The sequence below is a fragment of the Plecotus auritus genome, assembly GCF_963455305.1.
Source record: "Plecotus auritus genome assembly, chromosome: 5".
NCBI lineage: Eukaryota > Metazoa > Chordata > Mammalia > Chiroptera > Vespertilionidae > Plecotus > Plecotus auritus.
The window spans coordinates 137,761,623-137,785,566 of NC_137776.1; the positions used below are offsets into that span (position 1 = coordinate 137,761,623).

Below are 23,944 nucleotides of genomic sequence, written 5' to 3' on the forward strand. Positions count from 1 at the left end.
GGCAGGCACCTTCTCAATCATGCATTGCTCCTCCTTCATTATGAAACAGGTATGAGAATTCAGGAGCCATGAAATTAATTATTTTTGGAAAAATATTTTGCTCAATTATTCAGTGCAGAGAATAAACAATTAAATGCTACCCATCCTCAATCTTCCCAATTCTGAGGAAGACATCCTTTTTGTACCCAGGCCAGTTAGAATTTACCATGGAAACAGAACATCAACCAAGAACTGTTCGCAGGCTACTTAAGCCTCAAAGAAGAGCTCTATTCATGGGCCTACACTAGCATGTTGCCCTTGAGCTGAGATGTAATATCTGTAGAGCAGAAATTCTGTATCTTACCTTTCACTTCTCATGACAACTAGGACATATTTTACCTAAGAGTATTGTTTTTCATCATCACCTGAAACCCTGACCTGCTCACTTCCCTGAGTGGGACACAGGACTGATGATCTAAATGAACAATTCTGGCATTGCTGTCTGTCCAGATAAACAGGCTGAAATTTGTTCCCAGAGTATCCCAAAGCTACCTCTCATGTCTTCCTATGGTTTCTTTCCGTCTGTACACTGCAATTTCTTCTAACTTTTCACTTTAGTTTCTTAACTGAGCAGCACGCTGCCACACTACATCACACTGAAGAAAACAGTTAATTGTGCCTGTGTTTTATCTCTTCTTACGGACCATGTGTATTTAGTTTTTAAATACTGTATGAAACAACGGGAACATGGAACCACATTGTTACAGCTGAATACATCCTATCCGTTACACCCTCATCTCCAATGCCTAGTACGCCTAATCAACTTTTTCACACCATGCCCATTTATACGAGCAATTTCTGCAACCCAGTAATCTAAACTGTTTATTAGTGTGGTAAGTGTATATATTAAAGAGCAGTACATGCCTCAAACTGGTCCCTCCACTGGGTACTCACCTTCCTCCTCCTCCTCCTCTTCTTCTTCTCCTTGGCCGCCTGGGCTTGCTTGTGCTCCCAAACCAGGCTGGTCAGGTTGGCCACATACTCATCGGTCTGTTGCAGAAGGTAAGCTAAACGCCTGTCTTTCTTTTGATCAATCAGTTTCCTGTAGCCCTCTTCATCTTCAGCCTGTTAAGGAAAGAAGGGAGATCAGAGCCTAATGCAAGTTTGCAGGTGCTTTTTCCATCCCCCTGACAGTCGGAACCCCAGTGGTGAGTGCAGCACAGCGAATGTTCCAGGCTGCGAGGGTTCCCGCACACGGTCTGGGACCGGGCACACAGGGGTCAGCGATGCCTACTTCCCGGGACACCGGGGTTCACGGCCAAGTCAGGACACATGGCCACAGAACTTAGGTGGTGTGATGGGGCACTCTGCTCAGCTCTTTGTTCTTCTGTGTTTCTTTAACTGCACAAAAAATGTTAAAATCGGACAATTCACCATCTGAAGTTTATTTTTAACTTTGTATTTTGGAAATTTTCAAATACAATCAAAAGTGGAAAGAGTAAGTATTTCTAAAGGCAAAAGAAATCAAATGGGTACTGAACAAATAACTTCTTATACTTAAAAGCACTACAAACATTGTGGTTGATAGGGGAGGTCAAATTTGGGGGATTTTTGTCATAACTGGCACTGTCCCATGGGCCTCGGTGACTGGGAACAAGTCAGCTATTACCTGACGTCTGATACTACCCAACAATAACACAGATGCAGTAATTGCCCCCTCCACCTCCCATTCAGCAACATTATGAGGTTACATGGAATAAAAGCTCTGATGTACTCTGAGCCATTTCAGGAGAAATCTTTTTTTTTTTTTATGTCCCAATAAAAGGACAACTCAAAAATAATTTCCTCTTGTGACGCAGGAAAGAAGGAACAGGCCACCAACTCCTCAGGAGGCGGCGGAGTTACAGAAGAGCCCAGCGCCTTCCTTAGGGGTGTCGCTCCAGCCTGTGCCCGCGAGACAGCAGTGTCACCCCTCAGTCTAGCTGCTGTCGGCCCCGTGGAGGAGCACGAGCCTCAAATGCCATTAGAGCTCTAATTGCTTTTCGTTATGGTTGATCTCACTTGAAGAAAGAGTGATAGAAAACTTCAGTTTCTCTGTTATCTGTATATTCCATCATTTAATTGCAAAAATTAATGATTTGCAAATGCCTAATCATTAGTGTCAAACCAATCTGTTACTGAAGTGCTAATATAGCTTCACTTCGGTTACATCAGACAAATTTGGCTGCTGACTGCTCAGATTGCTCTAAAACAGTCTCCCTAGCTAGTTAGACATATCGTGGGCAGTCTTCCTCTTCCCCCGAAAAGGAGAGGAAGGCAGGAGAAGGGGGTAAGATTTAGTAGTACCCATTTTAAAATAGGGTGTTTACTCTCTGGGACCCAAAAAATTAATGAAAACAAAATGCAAACCTTAGTATCAGTGAGGAAGAAAGACACCGTCACCTGGGATTTCCCCAGGACATAATTATGGGCTGAGGCTAATGGCTTTCTCTCCATGCAGGACTCAGGAACTATGTCCCGACAGAACCTGCAGCTCTCCAGCACTCACTCTAGGTCACACACACTTGTGTAAAATCCACAGTGTTCTATGAGGTCCAATTACCAAAAATAAAAATAAAATAAAATGCAGACCAATAAAACCAATCAATCTCTTCTGTGAGATATATCCCCTGAAAAATGACAGTGCAAAAATAGTAACCCGACTAACCTTTGACAATACCCCTGCTATAAACAAAAAGCAACATTTCAAAATTAATGTAACAATCACTTTTCACATTGCTTGAGAAAAATTCCTGCCATAAAAAAAAAATAGACATCAGGTTCCAAGACACAACGTAATGAGATATTCATTCAAAACAACGTGTGCCATTAGTCTCAAAGAGGCAATATTTTTAAAAGAACACCCATTTCCAGCCTTCCAGATCTGGTTACCGAAACTCCCAAGAGATACAGTATCTTCCTTTATGTGAGACGCTAAATCTGAGCAGCAATGCCATCCTAGGACATGGGAATACCATACTGCCCAGCTGTAACCCAAGATGTGTGACGTGCATTGTCCAGGAAAGAGGATGTTTGAACTCCATCCGCATGAAGTTAAGGAAACACAGTCATACATTTGGTGAGCAGCTTTTCCTTTCTCCTTCTACTGTGGCCTATTTAACATTCCCAGGACAGGATGCGAGGGGGGCATTTTCCCGGGTTCCTTACCATCAGTCTGCGCATTCTCTCCTTCTCGATCCGCTCTGTCTCTTTCTTCTGCTCCCTTTCGGTGTTGGCGTGCCACGTTGCCACTGCTTTGGAAAGCTTCTGGATCTTCCCGGCCACGGAACGATGGTACTCCTTAAAATCTTTTGCATGTTGCAAAATACTGTTCAGGTATTCCTGAAGGATCCCAAGGGGAGCAGAAAAGAATACTTAAAATCCATTTCACAAGGCCCCTGAGGTTTCGGGCCAGTCCAGGAAAACACGCAGTGTGCATTTCACAAAAACAAAGACCAGAAACCTGGGCCTATTCTGGGACAGGTGCCCTGGTGTGTGTCTCCATAGCTGAGTGCGGGCTATGGGGCTGGTGGGAAAGATGACCTTTCAAAGTTTATTTTTGTGCCAGCATGTGGAAGAGCCGTCTCTGAAGCTATGAGGGTGTGACCACATGAAAATGGAAAGATAAAAAATGGAGAGAATAAAAATAAAAAGGAGAGGAACCTGAAAAATGAAAATGATAAAATTAAAAGCCAATCGTTCTCAAATAAACCTGAGGGACATGGGTATATCCAGTGAGAATGATGTTATAAAAGTAATGTTTCCTCTGCCCCAAATATCTGAGAGTCCCGGCCCAGCAGCTCGGCCTGATGAAGGTTGCAGGTTTGATCCCCGGTCAGAATACATGCAGGAAGCCACCAATGAATGCGTAAGTAAGTGAAACAAATCAATGTTTCTCTCTCTCTCCCTAAAAAAAAGCAATTAAAAAAAAATTAACTCTCTTAGAATTGTGACTCAAGATTTTACAGGAAGCTAAAACTCCGTAAGTAACTGGTATATGTTTTTTAAATAATGGGGGAGGGGAGTGTACCCTTATGTACACTAAATCCAACATTTTTTAAAAACGAAACTAGGAGAGGCACTAAACTGAGCACAAAAAGACAAACATAAATTATAGACAGTCTATGACATGAAATCAAATCCTACATCAAAATATTTCCAAACCCCTAGAAAGGAATGTTCTTAATTATCTGCCCCATAAAACCTCCAACTGGGCCCGTCACAGAGCCCTGGACACCACATCTGTATGTGTTATAACGGTAACTTTTTGCTTTCTTCTTTCCAAGTTCCCCAGGATTTTGCTGTGGGAATCCCACCCAGTCCGCGGCTTTCCAGGGGTGAGGAAGGTGACACCTGATTGGAACGAAGCAAAGCCAAGTCGCCTGGCGTGGCCTAAGTGTCCCGATGACACAATGAGGACTATGCAAGCCCCAAGGAGCTTTTCTGCTCTGCGATGCCTCCTCCGCCCACCGCGGCACGTTTCCTGCCAGTTACTGAGTTGGACGTGCCTATAAACACGAGGTCAGGCAAAGCCAGGCCGTGGTACCTGGTGCTTCTGCCGGCGCTTCCTCTCCTGCTCGATCTTCTGCTGCTTCTCCAGCTTCTCCGTCATGCGGGCTTCCCTCAGGGTCTGGCGCTTGCTCCGCTTGTACGCTTTGGAGTTGAGAGCCGTCTCCAGGGTCGTGTCCCGCCGCATGCAGGCCACCACCTCCTGCCTCAGCTGCAGGAGGAAAGCAGTGAGAGGCTCCCCAAGCAGTGGCCAGACCCCTGACCCTGTCCTTCCCTCCATCCCCTGAGTGGGGCGGAAGGGGGATTCTACAGGTTTCTCAATCACAGTTTGCCTTTTTAGTAAATAAAGGGACTAACTCATACCAAATTTATGTGGCATTTTCAAAGACGGTATGGCTTTTCTTTACAAATAATTCAGGAAAAAAAGCAATTATAGCATTACAACAGTAAAAAAAAAAGTAGATATTTTAAATAAATTTATTCATCCTTTTTAATTATTCTAATGATACTAATTAATTAATAATATTTAAAATGTTTTAACTTTGTTTAAAATGCCATACTAAGGGGCTCCTCATTTTTAAAAAGATTAACTTTAATGATGCTCTACGAAATGAACAGAAGGGTTACTTCCTGTTCATGGACAATGGCAGCAGATACTCAAACAGTGTTAATTCATAGTCTCATGTAAAAGACAAGAGATACTAGTTTGGGCTTCTTCCCAATTCTAACAATGATATTCTTTGAAAGATATTCAAAGTTTAAACTATATCATGAACTTTTTTTAGATGTTCATAAATATAATAACTTATCCATCTTGCATGTTATGTGGTGATAGAGGGTCGAAACTGAAAATATACATCAAAATAACAATTCAATTGAATCTGAAATCAGCATGAATTACAGCTCATTTCATTGGGAAACTGTTTAGATAATAGGATTTTTCAATAATATCAAGCAAAAATCAGGGACTAATAAGAGTCTAGCATAGTGAAGCTAATTTGAATATAATGTCATTCCTTAAAATATGCTTTGGTAATATTTTTTTAACAAAATGTTATCAAACACTTTATCAATGCATTTTATGAAGTCACCTATAAGAAGGAAGAAAATGGAACTCAGAGACGTTTTCTTTCTTTCCTGTTTTTTTCTTTTAATTTAAGTTCTAATCTACTCTCACAAACCTATGACCAAGCAGCACCCAGCCACACTGATGCCCCTTGGTGATATTATAACCAACTAGAGGCCCGATGCATGAAAATTTGTGTATGAGTAGGCCTTCCTTCTCCCGGCTGCCAGCACCAGCTTCCCTCTGGCACCCGGGACCCAGGCTGCTTCCTTCCGGCTGCCCACAGGCACCAGGGACCCGGGCTGGCTTCCCTCCGGCTCTGGCTTCGTCAGGAAGAATGTCCGGAATGACGTCCAGTCTATTAGCATATTACCCTTTTATTATTATAGATAAGGCAAATGTACTCCCAAGGTCACATGACAATATCAAGTGAGGTGGCCTTGTGATTTCAATCACATCCTCCAACAGACCATGCCATGCAATTCATTTTCATTCATTAATAATTCATTTTGCATGTCCAGGACCTTAACCAGGCAAACGCATCTGACTGACGACGGCCAAGTGCCCCTTTTCCCATTTGGCTAAATGAGGCAGCCTGCAGACCGGGAGACCTGCAGACAGGGTCCTTAAGACAAAACTCATCCAAGTGAAAATTAGCTCTATGTCATTCCACTAGTGCCCTACTGATTTAGCAATCCTAAAGCAGATCATTATGCTAGCGTTTATTAATCCGTGACTACTATGAACCATAGCAGGAACAATAGATAATAACTCACTGGTTACTCCATACAGAGGTCTGACAGGATCAAATGCACCAAACTTGTGTTGTGACAAATAATCAAGTTACAAGACACAGGTTTATGTATTTCTATAAATGCTGGACTATTAATTTAGGAGAGTGGCTATTGTCTTTGTTAAAACATTTTCCCGGTCATGGCTAGGATTACACATTTGTGCTTACAAAGAAGCTCTGATCTACCACTTGATTGTTCTTCTTGGGAGTCATAAAGGCCAACATGAGCTATCTCATTTGCTCTCAAGGTTTCGTCCATGGTAACAAACTGCCATAACTCTGACTTTGCAAACCATCATGCAGGAGGAAAAAAATGTATCTGATACACGGGCGAGAAAACACAGAATAATAAGCAGTTCGTCTTCAGTACTTTTAGCTCTCTGCTGCTGGTCTAAAAGATACACAATGTTACTAAGTTTCTATCTTTATAACAATATTGAACAGACTTAAGGAAACACACATCGTTCTCCAACAATTACATTCATTTCCTCCGCCTCAGAGTTGCTGGGGGAAAGGTACTACCTGACGTTGGAAATTGAGTAACCGAAGTGCTTTCAGTTCCACGGTTGCTTTGGTTCGTAAATCTGGTGGCAGAGAGCCAGGCAGGTTTTCCAGTTCTTGTATCCTGTGAGCTATGCGAGCCTGAAGTCTAAGGGAGATAGTGAAACAGGGGCGGGAGAGATGGACATACACATTACAGTTCAGTCTTAAATGACAAACAATAACATTAGGTTCAAGTTCATGGCAAGACCTATCCCAGAAACTCATGGCTGATTTCTGACACCCAACCAGATTTTCTGACGTTAGACGGAGAAGAGCCACCCTTGCATTAATGCAGACAGGTGCTGGATGTTGCTTAACACTCTGGTCTTGTACATAACCTTTCTCTAACACCCAGGAAGGGAGGCTCATGGTACATCAAGTGCCACTGCTCACTCTGAACAGAGAGAGAAAATGAGAGGCAGGAAAGTCCGACTTGCTCCAAAAAGCCCAGCCAGCCATTGGCCGGCAGGCAGGCTGAAACAAGTCTCCTTTCCAACTTCTGGTTCTGTCCTACGACACGGGGCCATGTGCCCGCCTTGCCAAGAGGCTGATGACGAAGGCCTTTAAAGCTGAGTGAACAAGAGCACTTGTAGACGCTGAGGCCACAGAAATCGGCCAACCCAAAACATTCAGAGAGAGCCCTGCCAACCGCAGCCACTTCCTCTGTGAGCAGTGCTTGCTGGGGGAAAGAAAAGGCAAATTAGGCGTTTTTAAAAATCAGGTTTGGGGCAGCAGCAACCAGCAAAGTAAACAGTATTTAAAAACTGAGGGTTTCTAGAAAAGGACTGCTGGGGATTCTCACTTTAGACACTATCAAAAATATAACTGCAGGTAATTCCTCATAGGATAAAATAGGAGACATCCCACTTTCTTCATTCATTCGGGATACCAAGACTGTTACTCAGAGAAACTCCTGGTTCTAGATAGAGTTCACCTGGATTCTTTTTGCATATAGTTATATGCCATTTAAATCTATTTTTAGAACTATCTTCCCCCAAATTTGGGGCAAAACTGTCTTGGAAGAGACTTCAAAAGAAAGAATAGTAATAAAAAAGGCAGTAAGCTAAACTAAGTTAACATGAATTGCACTGAGTTAAGTACATTTGATGCACAATTTTATTTAATTCTCTCTCTCTCTCTCTCTCTCTCTCTCTCACACACACACACCTCAAAGTATAATGGTGCTGTTACTGATAGGAAAACAGAAGCCTGGAGATATTAAGAAACACGTTGACTTCAGAGCTGATAAAGAAGGTCTCTAGACTGAACCTATTTTGCCTGACACTAAAACCACTACAGGATAATTAAAATAGACTTTCTAACTGAGAACTTTCCTGGATCTCAACTATAAACGTTGATCATTTAAGATTCTGTTAAAAATTAGTATTATGGTTTCATCAATCTTTACAATGATGTGTATATATATAAATATGAAAAAAACCTGTGACTTAGATGTGCAAAATATCTTAAGATTTCATATGGCCCAAATATCAAAATGATTGTTTTAAAAAAAACACCCCAAAAACAACTTCGTTATTTGCTTTGGGAGAGAAGTAAAATGTCCTTTTTCAAAATTTTAAAAATGATAATAAAGGAAATGCGTTGTTTTTCATTGATTTCACTGAAAATAATATTATAACAGATTCCTAACTTATTGGTACATACATGTTATTAATTCTGATTTCCTGGGTGATTTATCATCATAATGCATTATAATAGTATTATCATGTTATTATTTCAATGATGCCTACCAACACAAACAATAACACAGTAAATGGTTTAACCATGCAGCAGACTAAAAATAACATTGTTCATTCAAACAATATTAAACTTATACTTTTTCTGGTCAAATTGTTCAAACTCTCCCAACTTTCTCTTTATTCCTTTTAGTATTGATACTTATGAGATTACTATCCATTTTTAAAAATTTTTACTATCTAAAACAAACATCTACTTCATTTATCCAGATCAATTTCTTAAATAGCCACATAGCCCCAAATCTCCAACTACTGCAACAGACGACACATCTTAACATTTAAGATATTAAGAGAAAAACCTCTTGTGGATTTTTTCAAATATATAATTTAAAGGAAATAACTAAACTGAAACAGTTTCCCTTTTGTAGAATAAGGCCATAGTAAAAGAAAAATTAAATATTATAAAGGGGTGAGATGAGGGCCAATGATAGGGGTCTTCTCCTTCTTTGGTTCTGGAGTTATTTCAGACCTTTTTCATTTGAAAATCCCAGAACCCAAACCATCCTTTGGCGTTCTGGTTTACTCTCTTTGACAAAGTGGGTCAGGTGCTAAACTAAAGGAATAGCTACGTCTCCCTTTATCTTCTGAAGAACTAAATAATCTTAGGGCAGTTGGACAGACAGTGTAGAGATTAAATCACACTGATGTGGGCGGGTGGGAGCTAGGGAGTGGAGGGGGAAAAGGGAGGTGAGGACAGGGGGTGGATGCAGCATTGGGTGACTGGGGCACTGGAGTGGGGGAGGAGCTGGGGTTGGGGCGCGGGGAGGAGGACACTTCTTCCTGAAATGACTGCTCCTTTCCAAAGGACCTAGTCACTTGTCAGTGAATCTCAGATTCCCCAGCACAAAAGAATCTCTTTATGAAAGGGAGGCAAGAAGTACAGAGTACAAACGTGCAAAGTATAGGACAAGGGGAGGGTGAAATGATATGCATTCAATTCAGCACCTGGGGGGTGGGGGTGGGGACAAAGGTACAGGAGGGGCTTCTGTAACACAGAAAATGTTATCTTTTGGTGGTGGCGGTTGTTAATGGAAATCTTCATTTTAAATAATGCTTCTCTCCAGACAATTTCATCGTCCTATCAATGGGATTCAGCAGGTTGCCCGATAAAGAGATTCAGGATTCTCAACTTGTCGAAACAACAACAGCTGTAATACTGCATGACTGCAGGAGACTCATTTAGTGTCCTCACGAGCTCAGAAAATTGAAGCAGAATTAGGTCACTCAGGTTTTTCATACAGATTGGACAGTAAATCAGGAAGGGTGACTGTTCTGGCAAGAAAAAGAGTTCCATTAAAGGCAACAGATATTTGTTCAGGTCCAGAGGAGAAGTTTATGATTCCTGCAGGAGAGTTATTTGAACAGAAAATTACACTGGTACATTTTGCTCCTTCAAGGAGCTGAGTGACACTTTTAAAAAGAGGGCGAGGGAGGGAGACGGACTTTTTGTAACTCTGCTGATAAAATGGCCCTTGGTAATTTTTGAGAAGGAATTTTCAGGGTTGTAATGGATACCAGGGAGGACAAAAAAAACCCCACACATACACAACCCCCCCGCCCCACACACACACACCCCAAAAAAACACAGACTATGTTTGCTTTCCGAAGCAAAATTCTGCCTTGATAACCAGAGGGCTGACAGAACACAGAAATGCTCTTCCTTCGAATCTGAAATCCATCTCCCACGCAAACATTTGTGGCATTAGTTTACATGCTAACGTGACAACGCCTGGAGCCCTTTGGCCCAAGCGTCTAACTCCCGATGGAAGAAGTGAAGTTAGGTATGTTGGGGGGGCAAGGAAAGTGCACCAAAAAGGCAAGGCAAGCGCTGGGAACATCTCTCTGACACGTACTACAGAGAAAAGCAATAAAGTTCCTTTCAAAGAGAAAGGATCCAATTCAAATGGGCAAACTGGAGCCTTTGTACAAATCTGAGGCAAACTGTTCATATGCACACACTTATTTATGCGGTTACTAAATAAAGAAGGCCCATGTGTCAAAATCCTGGTTGTCTGATGAACAAGGAAAAGCAGCCAAGGGACTTAAAGGTAAAAAAATTTAAGATTCTGACAATTTCCTTTCAATTTTCATAGACAAGGTAAGTGATATTATAATGGTCAAAGAAATGAACATCGGTTAAATAATTTTTGACAGATGACTCTGCTCAAACTAAAGTTTTTAAAATTGTAAAAGAGGTTTTTTGTTTGTTAATCCTCACCCGGATATTTTCCCCCCACTAATTTTTAGAGAGAGTGGAAGGGGCGGGAGGGGGGGAGAGATAAGAGAAGCATCGATGTGAGAGAGACATATTGATTGGTTGCCTCCCACATAGGCCCTGACCAGGGTCAGGGATCGAGCCTGCAACCAAGGTCCTGCAACCGAGGTACGTGCCCTTGACTGGAACCGAACCCAGGACCCCTCAGTCTGAGAACCAATGCTCTAACCCCTGAGCCACCGGCTAGGGCTACAATGGATGTTTTTAAGACCTTGCTCAAACCCTTGATCAGAAGGTAAAGGTACACTGGGCCCTTCCAGTTACCAATGCTACAAGCTAAGTAGGCCATTCTCTCAAAGAGGGGCACGTGGAAATGCCTCTGAGCTGTCTTTACAAGTGCCCAAGGGTCTTAATCTACCCCTTTTAAGAGAAAAATTTTACTCATCTCGGCAGGTGAACAATTTATCTTCGTATCAGAAGAAGCCAGCTGTTGTTCTATAAAGAAGCTAGAAGATGCCCCTGCAGTGCAGCCGGTGCAAACCTGTGCTTCTCAGGATGGCCATGGGAAACTCAGTCCAAAGGACCCTCCAGCTGTTTGGATCTAGGACTGCCGGATCAATCCTTTCAAAAGCCACGCAGCTTTACAAACGAGGAGACATTTATCAAGCCACAACACTATGAAAAATAGCCATTCCACCACATTCTACAAGGCGAATGAGATACTGACAGATACATTATTATTTTTATTTCTATAGGAGTGAAGGATAAAAGCTTTTCTTATATTGGAACAGGCGAAATAGTACTACTTAATGCTGTATACCTATTAAAACCACTTCCAAAAAGGGTGTTAAAAGGAGCTCAGCACAAGAAAGATCTGTAATTAAAATCCTGGTGAAAATGAAAGAAAAATTAGGAGCCAGTAAAATACACACACAAACACAACACAGGTTGAATAAAGAAAAACATACAGATGCAATTCTAGATACAGAGAGTATCTCTGATGTTTTAAAGGTAATTCACATGACTTAACAAAGGTACTGGTAGCTTTGTGCCTTCAGGGTAGGGAAAAAAATGTTCACTCTTAGGAAGTCAGAATTTTAGAGTAAATGCTACTCTCTATCCCATTTACTGGCTTTTAAAAATTGCTTTTGATACTTTATAGCAACATAAAGAAAGGATTGCATATAAATAGTTTTTCTGTCCAAGAAATGTTTGCTAATATTTGAGTTTATAATACACAGCAATTATTCACCCAACAAAACCAGCCTATGAACATTGAAATAGCTATAGATGATGAGCATCTAGCTCTCCAGGGATACATGAAATGCTGTAAACAGCAACATAAAAGCTCTTAATTGAGGATTAGCAATAGTAATGAGACTACAGTTACACTCTTCATAAAAAAAAACCAACTGCACACATTTAACAGCAAGTTACTGTGGTTTCTTTCAGGGTAACTCTCAAAGCTGATAGCTTAGTATTTTAATCTAGTAATAAATAACTCATGCGTTTTTCAATAAAGTTTAAGGTAATGTTTGAAAAGGGAGCCTATTACATTGTTACTAACATTCTCTGTAATTTTTAAACTCTAATTTTCTTTTCAATTAAATCATTTTGGGGAAATAATAGTAATAGCTAATATGTATTAAACGTCTTTGTGTCATTTTATCTCCTCCCACAAGAAATACTCTAATATCCTCTTTTAACAAATGAGGAAATTAAGTCGCAGAAAAGAGATGGAACTAGACCAAGGCAACACAGCTAGTAAAGCGACAAGCATGATTCCTGTCTAACTCCAGAAACCATGATCTGAGCTTTGCTTTCATTTGACTCAGTACTTACTGGTCTCCCTTTTGGTTAACATTAACCATGTACATGAGGGTTCAGCTAACTATGGCCTGTGGGCCAATCCTGCCCACAGCCTGCTTTTGTAAATAAAGTTTTATTGGAACACAGTCAGCCCATTATCATCTGGGCTGCTTTCTCACTCCAGGGCAGAGATGAGTAGTAGTCAAAAAGATGATATGGCCCTGCAAAGTGTAAAATATTTACTACCTGGACCTTTACAGAGAAGGTTTGCCAACTCCTGATTTAGATAAATGTGCCAAATCAGGTGAAAATTAAGTTTCTGGAGGAAGCCTTTAAAGGACCCTATAGGAAGACACTTACATAGGGCTTACTCCTAACGCTGGACCAAGGCATAGACCAAGCGCTCGATTCAGCAGCACATATACTAAAAAGGCATTGACCAAAATCATGCATGAATGTAAACAAAAACTATATTATACCTACCAAAGTGTACTTTAGTACCATGAAGGTCAGGCCAACAAAAAACACTCAACATCTGACCAACCTGCAGTCACCATTCAAGGACAAGCTGGCAAACTAGATCAGGCACCCCATAATCTGTGTGCGACAACCACTTATGTTCCCATGCCCGGCGCCTAACACAGTGCCTGACACTTATGTTCAGGCACTGAACATAATAATAATAATAATTATAATAATAATTATTATAATATCATAATAATATCATAATAATTACCTTAAATTCAGGTCTCAAACCTTCTCTGTCATAGGGGTTGGTAAGTTTCCTGATTAAATGATGGAAAAGCAGTCCTGCCAACCCAGAGCCACCAGAGAGGCCCCACCACAACCACCTCCCACCCCCACTTTGCTGAAATCATTCTCATCGCATGAGTTTTGGCCTCTGCAATCTTCCTTGGGCCTTTCCCTCGCCCCAGGGAGAGGAACTGAAGCCCTGGGCGACTGCATCCACCCGCCGGGCTCGGTGATACTTGCAAGAACAGACGGACGGGACGGGGTGCATTACCTATATTCCCGCTCCTGCAGAATCTCCACAGGGTCCAGGCCTTGCGGTTTCTGAATGGGGCTGATCCGGCTCTGCTTCTGCTGCAGCTGCAGGATGGGCGAGGGCTGCCCGGGCGCGGGCTGCGGCACCGAGGGCCCGGGCACTGCGGCCGTGGGCGGCTGCGCTGCTGCGGGGGGCGCGGGCGAGGGCCGGCCGCTGGGCGCGGGCACTGGCAGCTTCTGCGGGGTGCTCGGGCCGCTCAGATCCGGCCCGGGGCCTGTGGGACAAGAGCGATATGAGCAGCTTGGGCGGGTCATTGACCTGCGGCCATACCAGGCCTGCCCGCTGTCCCCCTGGAGCCCAGGGATGGTGACCAGTAAATAACGCAAGAGAAGGAAAAAGGAGGGAAGAAAAATGAAAAGGAGGGAGGTGTGGAGAGGAAAAGCGGGGCAAGAGAAATAAGAACCTGGGGCAAAGGAAAATGGCATTCACTAATGAGCATTAGTGGAAATGGCCCCCAAATGACTCCTAAACAGTAAACGGACTAAAGAATGGGCTGCCAGATTTTGATGTAGGTCTACATCAAAAGTGGATTTTTTAACTACAGGTGCATTCAGAGTTCAGAAAAGGAAGGGAATAACCTAAGTCAGTTAGGTTATTAAAAAGTAAGTTAATGACATAACCTAAGTCAGATGCAATTTGGGTGTGATCCTAAAATCACACTTTGCAAACTGCAGGCAGCTCTGCAGGCGGCCTCAGCCCGCTCTGGACGGGCCCTTCTGTTAGAGCCAGGCCTTACAAACGCAGCCAGGAGCCTGCGGTCCTCTGGTGTGAACTCAAGAGGGGCAGGCATTTCCCCCTCATGACCTATAAAGTACAGTTCAAATTAAATTAGTGCATCTCAGAACTTCAATTTCTTACTACCTATTAGGGATATTTCTAAAAACATGCAGTGCAGAGGGAAAAAAAACTGCTCATTCCACCTAATAAAAACTAGCAAATATGAAGATCAGTAGTACAGGGAGCATTCTTTGCACCGTTATCGGAATAAAGGGATATGCATTTGTCAAGCTTACCGAACTGTACTTAATACGTTAATTTAAAGCAACTGTCCACATTGAACCTAAGAGGTTGGGATGGTAAGTATGGGCCCAAGATAGGAAGATTCCATCTCTCCTCCTAAGTGGATTTTTACTTCCTTCAAAATTATAAATATGATCAGAGATGACTTAGTGAATTAGAGAAAAGAAAATCTCAGCAAGGAGAAGTTAAAACCTCCCATAGGCATTCTTTCAAGAATTATCTATATCTTTTCCAAGAAAAATTAAAATGATTCAATGGTAACAAAAATAATGGTCTATATACTTCAGAATTACTTAATAAGTAACCATACAAAGACATACATTATGAAAAATTAAACACTTTTATTCAATTTCCAGCACATACCTTTTAGAAATGGGCTTACATGACAATGCACAGGTAGCCATAAGCAAACATTCTGATAGGAGGAATGTGAAGAATTAGAACTGCTTAGGAAACTGCAGAGTGTGTGTGTGTGTGTGTGTGTGTGTGTGTGTGTGTGTGCGCGCTGTTACTACTGTTCCTTCTTCTGAACTGGTGTTACTACTTCCCCTTCTTCTGAAGTTAGGTAAAACTTTCCAAAAGATACAGAGCTAGATAAGACTTCTTGAGGTAATCTGTAGCCCTGGTTCTGATGTTGATGAATTCTTAAGGGAAAAATATTTACTCTTATTGTAGGCATTTTAGGTGTATTATCATAATAGAGATTCTTTTCAACTAAGTACTTTCTGGTGTTTTGCTTTGGTTTTTTTTTTTCTGAATGAGAGGTCTTTTGCATAATTGCATAGCTTTTCATAGTATTTTATACTTAGAGTTTCTTTCATCCATATATAAGAAACCAACTTCTAAGCATTAAACCTCAGGGTTGTTAAGCATTGGAATGAGTTACAGAGGGACATTTCAGGATAGTTTTTTTCCCTAGAGGTCTTTAAAAACAGGGTTGATTTTTCACTTGGGGTGCTTTAGGTGATCCAGCCAGAAGAGAGTAGCTAGAGATTTCTAACACTTACTTTAATCTTCTGTAATTCTACGGATCTCCTTAATAAGCTCAGGAAACTGGCAGAATTGAATATATCTGAAGGCTTGGTATAGCATACTAAATAATGAAAACCCACCACCACCTTTAATAAAAAAGAACATGTGGGTCTTACTGAGAAGATAATATCATAATAATTACCTTAAATTCAGGTCTCAAATTGTTTTCCCTCTTTCCAAAGTTCAAGTAATTCATCAACAAAAAGCCCCGACAGTGTAACAGTGTTACAAGTTTCAGTTCCTCGGGGCATTTTCTTTAGCATCATGGTCTGCAAATGCCTATGCAGAAGCCCATGACGACTCCTTGATGCATATATTCAAGTCACTATTTACAAAAACCACATTCCTTTCCCCTCACCCCCACCCCCCAAAAAGGCACCCGGAGCATGCGTGATACCCCTGGTTCCGAACCTAGTCATTTCTAGCCTCTGACTCCCAACTAAAGCTGATACACGCATGGCTGGCCTTTGACCGATAAATACGAAGACATTCTTATCTGGTTGATTGGTCCTTAAAATCGAGAAGCAGAGAGAGAGAGAGAGATAGAGAGAGAGAGAGACCCAAACATGGATTTACATATCCAAACCTCCAACTTAAAAAGTACTACAAATTACTGTGAATTAAACAGGGACACTTAAAGCACCCTGGACCGAAAGAACGGCAAGCTTCCCCCCAGCTCTGTCGCCTGCTGGCTGTGTGAGCCTGAGCCACTGACTTAAGCCCTTGTGCCTCAGTTTCCTCGTCTGCAGAATGGCGGTAATAACAGTACCCGCCTCAGAGGGTAGCAGTGAGGATTCAATGAGACAATGCAACTCTGCTCCACCCTCAGCTTTTGTCATTTTTGCTGCCACCAAGGATACATCGATAAAGAAGTCTAATTTAATTACTCAGCTCTGCACAGACTGCATGGCAAAGAAAGGATTTGGGGAAATTTGGTATGGTCTTAGCTGGCAACTCTGGAAATGCTCCTTCCTCTACAGCAAACTTCAGAATGTTCCTACAGTTCAATACCACTCAGCACAAATATGCAGAGAAGTCGGCTTGCCACGTGCTTCCTGGCAACCTGCAATCAGACTCACAAGCAAACTCCTTTCCTAACTAAACACACGCGTTTATTTACTGTGTGGGTGTTTTCTACTCCCTCCAACTGATTCTAGAAAAACTTCTATTTACAGAGGCAGCTTGCCACTAGCAGACATGCCCAGGATGGCACCACCTGTCCCTTAGGTTTTCTGCCCGTCCCTCGGGCAGCTTAGAGTGGAGCTGGCTGGCTGCATCTGCTATTGACGGAAATCATCTCCACAGCAGACACTGGTGGTCTGCTAACTGATAAGACCTCTCCCTGGTATCGGCAAATGGAAGACAAATTACATTCTTTAGCTTATCTCCGACTCCCTCTACAATGTAAACAGTTTAGGTTTAATTGTCAGAGGTACAAGATGCATCTGCTTTTCCGTCAGTCCTCACCTTAGAAGTCAAGGTAGAGGGGATGCTCTGACTCTCCTGAGGGGCATCCCAGTGCAGCTAAGGGGAAGGGGTCTTTACTGGATGCACCCCATGCCTGAGTTTAAGAAACAGGGAAACAAACTCACTCAAACACCTCAGTCTCACAAGCACAGAATGTCTATGCATTCGGATTTCCCAATTTGCCTTCTGGCTCACAAAGGTATTTAGGCAAATAACAATTCTGTGCATTAAAGAAGGACTGAAGTGGTTTCCACAGGTTAAAAAAAGAAATGGCCTGGCTGGCCTGGCTGAGTGGCTGAGGGTTGACCTATGAACCAGGAAGTCACAGTTCAATTCCAGTCAGGTCACATGCCCTGGTTGCAGGCTCCATCCCCAGCAGGGGGCGTGCAGGAGGCAGCCAATCAATGATTCTCTCTCATCATTGATGTTTCTATCTCTCTCTCCCTCTCCCTTCCTCTCTGAAATCAATAAAAATCTATTAAAAAGAAAAAAGAAATGTATTAAAGCATACTTAAATTGAACAAACCAAGAAACTTTAGATGACTAAAAATGTGCAAGTGGAAGGGGACTTAAAAAACTGAGCAATAAAACTTTTACTTTCTACCATAAAGTCCTTTCTGCACATCCCCCCCGCCCCACCAACCCAAATTTTTTTCAGTTCCCACTTTTAATTTTGCTTTAGTATCTAAAAGGAAAAATGAATCAGAATGAAAAGAAAAATGATGGGTAAGATTTGAGAGCAGCCCATAACAGGACTGAAGAGTTACTTGCTCGGTGAGCAATTCCTCCAGTCAAACTGTAATTCTCTGGTGTTAGCTACGATGGTGTCAATTTTGGTGATTTATAACCTTGGAACAGGTTTGAGGCAGACCACCCCAGCCAACAAGATTCTCTTCAGACATGAACAGCACCAGAAAATGGGACAAAAGGAAAACGAAATCAGTTACCTCCAGATAAGTGGATATACTTAAACTTATTTTTTCTGAAGTATTTGTAGAGGTATTTATAAGCAGTTATACTTTATTTAAAAAGGGGGGGGGGGGGGCAGGCTGGCGCCGCCCAATGGACCAAGAGGTCCCGGGTTCAACTCCCAGGCAGGGCACATGCCCAGGTTGCAGGCTCGATCCCTGGTGGGGGGCATGCAGGAGAGAGCCGATCGTTATGTCTCTCTCATCGATGTTTCTATTTCTCTCCCGCTCCCTTCCTCTCTGAAATCAACAAAAAATACTTTTTAAAAAGGAGAGGAAGATAAACAGTAACAATTAATAAAAGGTAATATTAACTTAAAAAAACTTCTCCCCTTATTTTGACTTGTCCTAGATGCCAATCCAAAAAGCACCTTTGTCAGGGAAGGTTATCGTCTCCCTGTGAAACCTGAGATTTGGGGAAAAGTTCAGCAATGCTGTCAGAGGTGACGTCCTTCCCGGGGCAGGAATGGGTCTGCTCCATTTGAGGAGGTATCTCCTTTCCTCCCCATCCACGTCCTCCTTGCCCACTCTGGCATAAAACACTATCTGCCCAAATATTTCCATTTCTAGGGAAGCCTGACTCCTGGAAATCCAAAAGATATGGGCAGTGAGTAATAAAGCGAATTCCCCCAGATGACAAGGGCCTGGTGAGGGAAGATGTAGGCATTGAGTTGGGTTAAAAAAATGAAGCCCTCTCTTCTGGAAATGATCCAGAAAACGCACAGGATCGTGTTTATTAGGACAGGAAGTATTTGTTATGTTCAAATATATCCAGACAACTGGAACTTCATCCTTTAACCTTCCCAGAGAAAACAACATTCATGGAAGGGCATCCTATAGCCCCCGGTAGCTCTGAATTCTACCAGTGGGATGAAGTCAGACCACCAGAAGGCCATACAAGGACTATCTCATCTCAACACGTGACATATGTCATCACCTCGACTTTGATTCCAGGATACGTAAGAACTAGGCCATGTGGATTCTGTTACTCCATTTATGATGAACAAATGTCATCGATACCTCCGTCATGCAGCACCACTTACAGTCATAACATCATTTAAAACGACAATGCCAGCCCTGGTCAGGTGGCCCAGCTGATGGGAGCATTGTTCGTATACCAAAAAGTTGTGGGTTCGATTCCTGGTCAGGGCATATACCAAGATTTCAGGTTCGATTCTTGATCTGGGCACTTATAGGAGGCAACCGATCAATGTTTTCTCTCTCACATCCATGTTTCTCTATCTCCCTTTCTAAATCAATAAAAATATATCCTCAGATGAGGATTAAAATAATAATAATAATAAATTTCACCTAGCAAATCCACTTTTTACTCTCAAGCTACAAATGGGCCTGTGTCCTCTGTGAACTGGTGAGCAACTTCCTTCCAAATGGTGAGAATTAGGTGCCTGATCCTGTCTCCTTTCCTGCCTGGACACTGTCATCTTGGATGCTCAGATGCGGCAACAATGAGACCTCCTGTGGCCCCTACATGCTTGACCTGGACTTTCATTTCCTTTTGTTTCTGACTTTCTATTTGACAATGATTTCACTGCAGGTATGTCTTGGAAGCCTCCCCAAATGCTTTTCACAACGAAAAGGGATAGAAAGAAATCAAAGGGCATAAAATGGCTCAAGGGGAGCGGATTCAAGGGGTACATTTTTAGCGATGGAACGCACTGGGTGCAGAGTTCTTTACCTGGGGTTGGTGGATGGGCTTCCGCAAACCTTGCACCTCTTGAAAGAGAATGCAACATCATGGGAGATGGTGCCTTTGGCCTAGGTCTACAGCTTGCACCAGAGTCCCAGTGGTTGAGAAGCTCAAACAGCAGAAAAGACCAGGAATCTAGGCCAACTAAGTGAAGCAGGGCAAGGGAACCGGCTGGCCCGGTACAGCCAAAGGCTAAGACAGCCCTGGGCTTCTACCAGCCCAGTGCTTCTGTGCCACCAGCAGTCTTTCTCCTCCGAGTTGGACCATCACATGATTCATGTGGTTGCATATTAACCTACCAGATGGTCTGTTGAAGTTAACAAGGGCCTGCTGCTGCGGCTGCTGTGGCTGGGGCGGTGGCTGCTGCGGCGGCGGTGGCTGCTGCTGCTGCTGCATGCCAGGCAATGTCCTTTTCCCCTGGACTGCGAGCTGCAGCGTTTCGGGGAGGTGCTGGCCCCGGGCCAGCATTTTGTAAGCTAAAATCTGAGCCCGCAGCTGATGCAGCTGGACAGGACTGAAAGGCGAGGGACCTCTGTTGGGCTGGTTCATCGCCTGCGGATCGCCAGGGATGAGGGGCCCTGGCTGGTTCGGTGGCATCTGGGGTGGGGTCGGGCCGCCTCCCGACGACATAGGGCTGGAGATATGCTCTGCAGCTCCCAAGGGAGATGGGTGCGGTGACATATAGCCTAGAAGAAAACACAAAAGGACATCATAGGCTGCCCCTGATGACCCTGGAAGAGAGGCATTCCTGAATATTTTGGTAATTTTCTACATAGCACTGTCTGATAGAAATTTAAACTGTACCTAATTTAATCATCACATTATTATATAACAAGATTTATATATATCCAATTTACATAATTTAAATTTTTCTAGCAGTTACATTAAAAAGTAAAAGAAGCAGATAAAACCAATGTTAATAATACATTTCATTTAAATCACCGTACCCAAGATATTATCATTTCAAAATGTAAAAATTGGTAAAGAGACCTATGCATCCTTTTGTTCACACATCTCGATTCAGACCGGCCACATTTCAAGTGGTCAAGAGCCACCATGTGTCCTCGAAGGTAAGCTGTTAGTGGCTGCTGTCCACCTACAGGAAGGCACCTGGGGGCAAGTCCTACACGTTAAAAGGAGCTCCAACCTCGAAACAAAACCCGAAGGTCTCTGCTGTATCCCAACGTGAAATGAAGCGTCTCTTATAGAGGTAAATATTACTTGGTTTATTATGCACATTAGGAGTAGTTTGCAATCATCGAGGGTCTCCACTGCTGTGGGAGTGCATATGGCAGTGGTCGGCAAACTCATTAGTCAACAGAGCCAAATACCAACAGTACAACGATTGAAATTTCTTTTGAGAGCCAAGTTTTTTAAACTTAAACTATATAGGTAGGTACATTGTTATTAACTTAATTAGGGTACTCCTAAGCTGGCCTTTGCTAAAAACTCAAGGGGCCAAAGAGCCGCATGTGGCTCGGGAGCCGCAGTGTGCCGACCACTGGCATATGGCATTGTACGTGTTGTCTTCATTGAGTTCTCCCTGGAAACAGCCTGAGGGAAGGACGGGGCGCAGGTGATTCCATGGAAGGGGCGAGGACACTGGAAGGGGATGGAAAGGCAAGCTAAGGAGGGAAGGCAGCCAGTAAGGGCTGTGCTACTGAGCCAGCTGCTGCGGCGGGTGCCTGAAGATTAATCTCATGCAGAAGCTCCGGATATAAAGTAAGTAACTGGCCTCCACGTCACCCGCGGGAGGAGTGAGGAGCCGGGTGTTTACACTCTAAGGATCGCCTGTCAGTGCTCATGTCACTGGGTTCTTTCTAGGGTCTAAGATTAACTGTTCAATAAAAATATTAACTTTGTTTTTTAAAGACTTAAAAGTTTCAAAAATCTTCTAAAGACCACAATACATAAAAATGAGAGTGTACAGTTTGGGTTATAAGAGATCTAAAATGGGAAGTTTAAGAATACTTTTCTTGAGGAAGAAAAGGCAAAATGAACAAAAATTGCAAGGAACTTGTTTCGGGAGTTGAACTGTATAGCTCAGCCAAAGAATTCCTAGAAAAACCCATGACTGTGTGCTGCTGGAGGGGGATCCCAGATGAAGGAGAGAACAAAGTGGCCGACTGCAATCGGAGAGGTTGCCTTGACTTCAAACCAAGTGCTAATTAATGAAGTCAAAGGTGTCCTCAGACGCAATATAAAAGATCAGATGAAAGGTCTTTGCCCTTTCATAAATGGACTTGTGTCATAATTACCATAAAGGTCGGCACCTCGGTGTTTATTTGGCATGTACTGTGTGTGTTGAACCCTTGTTGAGTTTGAGCTGAAACAGCTTTGTGCACCTATGTGGGATCCGAGCGAGCTGAGACTGTGACTGCCACAGGCTGGGGACTAACCATGATCACCCTTCACCAGACGACAGAAAGTAAAGGACACATTACTTTCATCTCAGATTGCCATTTGGAAAGGGAAACAAATTTAGCTTGATCCCCTAAACAGTGGTTCTCAACCTTTCGAATGCCATGACCCTTTAATACAGTTCCTCATGTTGTGGTGACCCCCAATCATAAAATTATCTTTGTTGCTACTTCATAACTGTAATTTTGCTACTGTTATGAATCGTAATGAGACCAGCAGTTCTCAACCTGTGGGTCGTGACCCACACAGGTTGAGAACCGCTAGCAGGGTCGCCTAAAGACCATCAGAAAACACAGATATTTACATTACAATTCATTAACAGTAGCAAAATTACAGTTATGAAGTAGCAATGAAAATAATTTTATGGTTGGGGGTCACCACAACATGAGGAACTGTATTAAAGGGTCGCGGCATTCGAAAGGTTGAGAACCACTGCAAGAGGAAGGTTTGTTCGATCAATTGGTGACCAGTAGAACTCCTTTCAGAGAAATCCCGTCCTGAAGAGAAATGAAGAACTGCCCTCATTCCCCAAATCCCTACTCCATAGGGAGCACAAAACCACACAGCCATCAGGGTTCTAGTTGGTCATGTTAAGTTAGCCAAGAAAATGCCCCTGAAATCAGCCTGCAAAGCTAACAGAAATTTAATCCCATAACATACACCTAACTTCATCATTAACATTCTTCCTTTTTTAATGAGGCTTAGCTCTCTAATTGTCATGCTGGTGCAAAGCTTTTGTTCATTATAAAAGCACCTTCCTGATACCTTTTGGCCAATCCTGAACCTATCACAGGGAGAAAGACTTCCTACCAAAGCTAATGACACGCACAGTAGAAGGTGCTAAAATGGGTCATACTATATGTCTCTACTATTTCCTAAGGTTATCAATTACAGCTTACCTATGATAAATCAGAGGATGCCTAACATAATGAACCAAAGCATAATCAACAGTCCAGTCTTAACTCAACTATATAACAAATCTCGTGTAAACTGTGAACTGTGGGCAAAGTTATGAACGTGAGACAGTTACATTATGCACAATAATTAATTTTACTTCAAACTGGTTAACAAAGAAACTGAAGGTGCAATAAAAATCACTTTCCATAATTAATCAATAGGCACAATTTTACCTCAAATTTAATAAGAAGAAACTAAAGGTGGAAAAAATCGCTTCCTAGAATTTATAGGGGATGTCAATGGAATCATTCTTTCACAGAATGATACTAAAGACTAGAGGCCCAGGGCATGAATTCGTGCACCAGTGGGATCCCTCGGCCTGGCTTGCGGGATCGGGCCAAAACCGGCTTTCCAACATCTCCTGAGGGGTTCCATCTCCTGAGAGGATGCAGGCCAGGCCAAGGGACCCCACCAGTGCATGATCAGGCCCAGGGAGGGAGGCGGGAGGTTGGCCAGCTAGGGAGGGTCTGCGGGAGGACTCCATGGCATGTCCGGCCCATCTCGCTCAGTCCTGATTGGCCAGACCCCAGCAGCAAGCTAACCTATCAATCAGAGCATCTGTCCCCTGGTGGTCAGTGTGTGTCATAGCGACTGG

General features: G+C 42.8%; 1 protein-coding gene across 7 annotated transcripts in view; it reads right to left on the bottom strand.

Annotated features, from left to right (window-relative positions):
- Positions 1-23,944, bottom strand: part of SMARCA2 (SWI/SNF related BAF chromatin remodeling complex subunit ATPase 2) — a 176,277-nt gene that overhangs the window by 128,225 nt on the left and 24,108 nt on the right. For all 7 annotated transcript variants that reach the window (XM_080667605.1, XM_080667604.1, XM_080667601.1 and 4 more), the window contains exons 4-9: positions 20,271-20,657; positions 13,735-13,990; positions 6,909-7,035; positions 4,565-4,738; positions 3,187-3,360; positions 934-1,104 (exon numbers count right to left, since the gene is read on the bottom strand). In XM_080667605.1, coding sequence (XP_080523731.1) covers positions 934-1,104; positions 3,187-3,360; positions 4,565-4,738; positions 6,909-7,035; positions 13,735-13,990; positions 20,271-20,657 — 1,289 coding nt within the window. The remainder of the gene's footprint in view (positions 1-933; positions 1,105-3,186; positions 3,361-4,564; positions 4,739-6,908; positions 7,036-13,734; positions 13,991-20,270; positions 20,658-23,944) is intronic.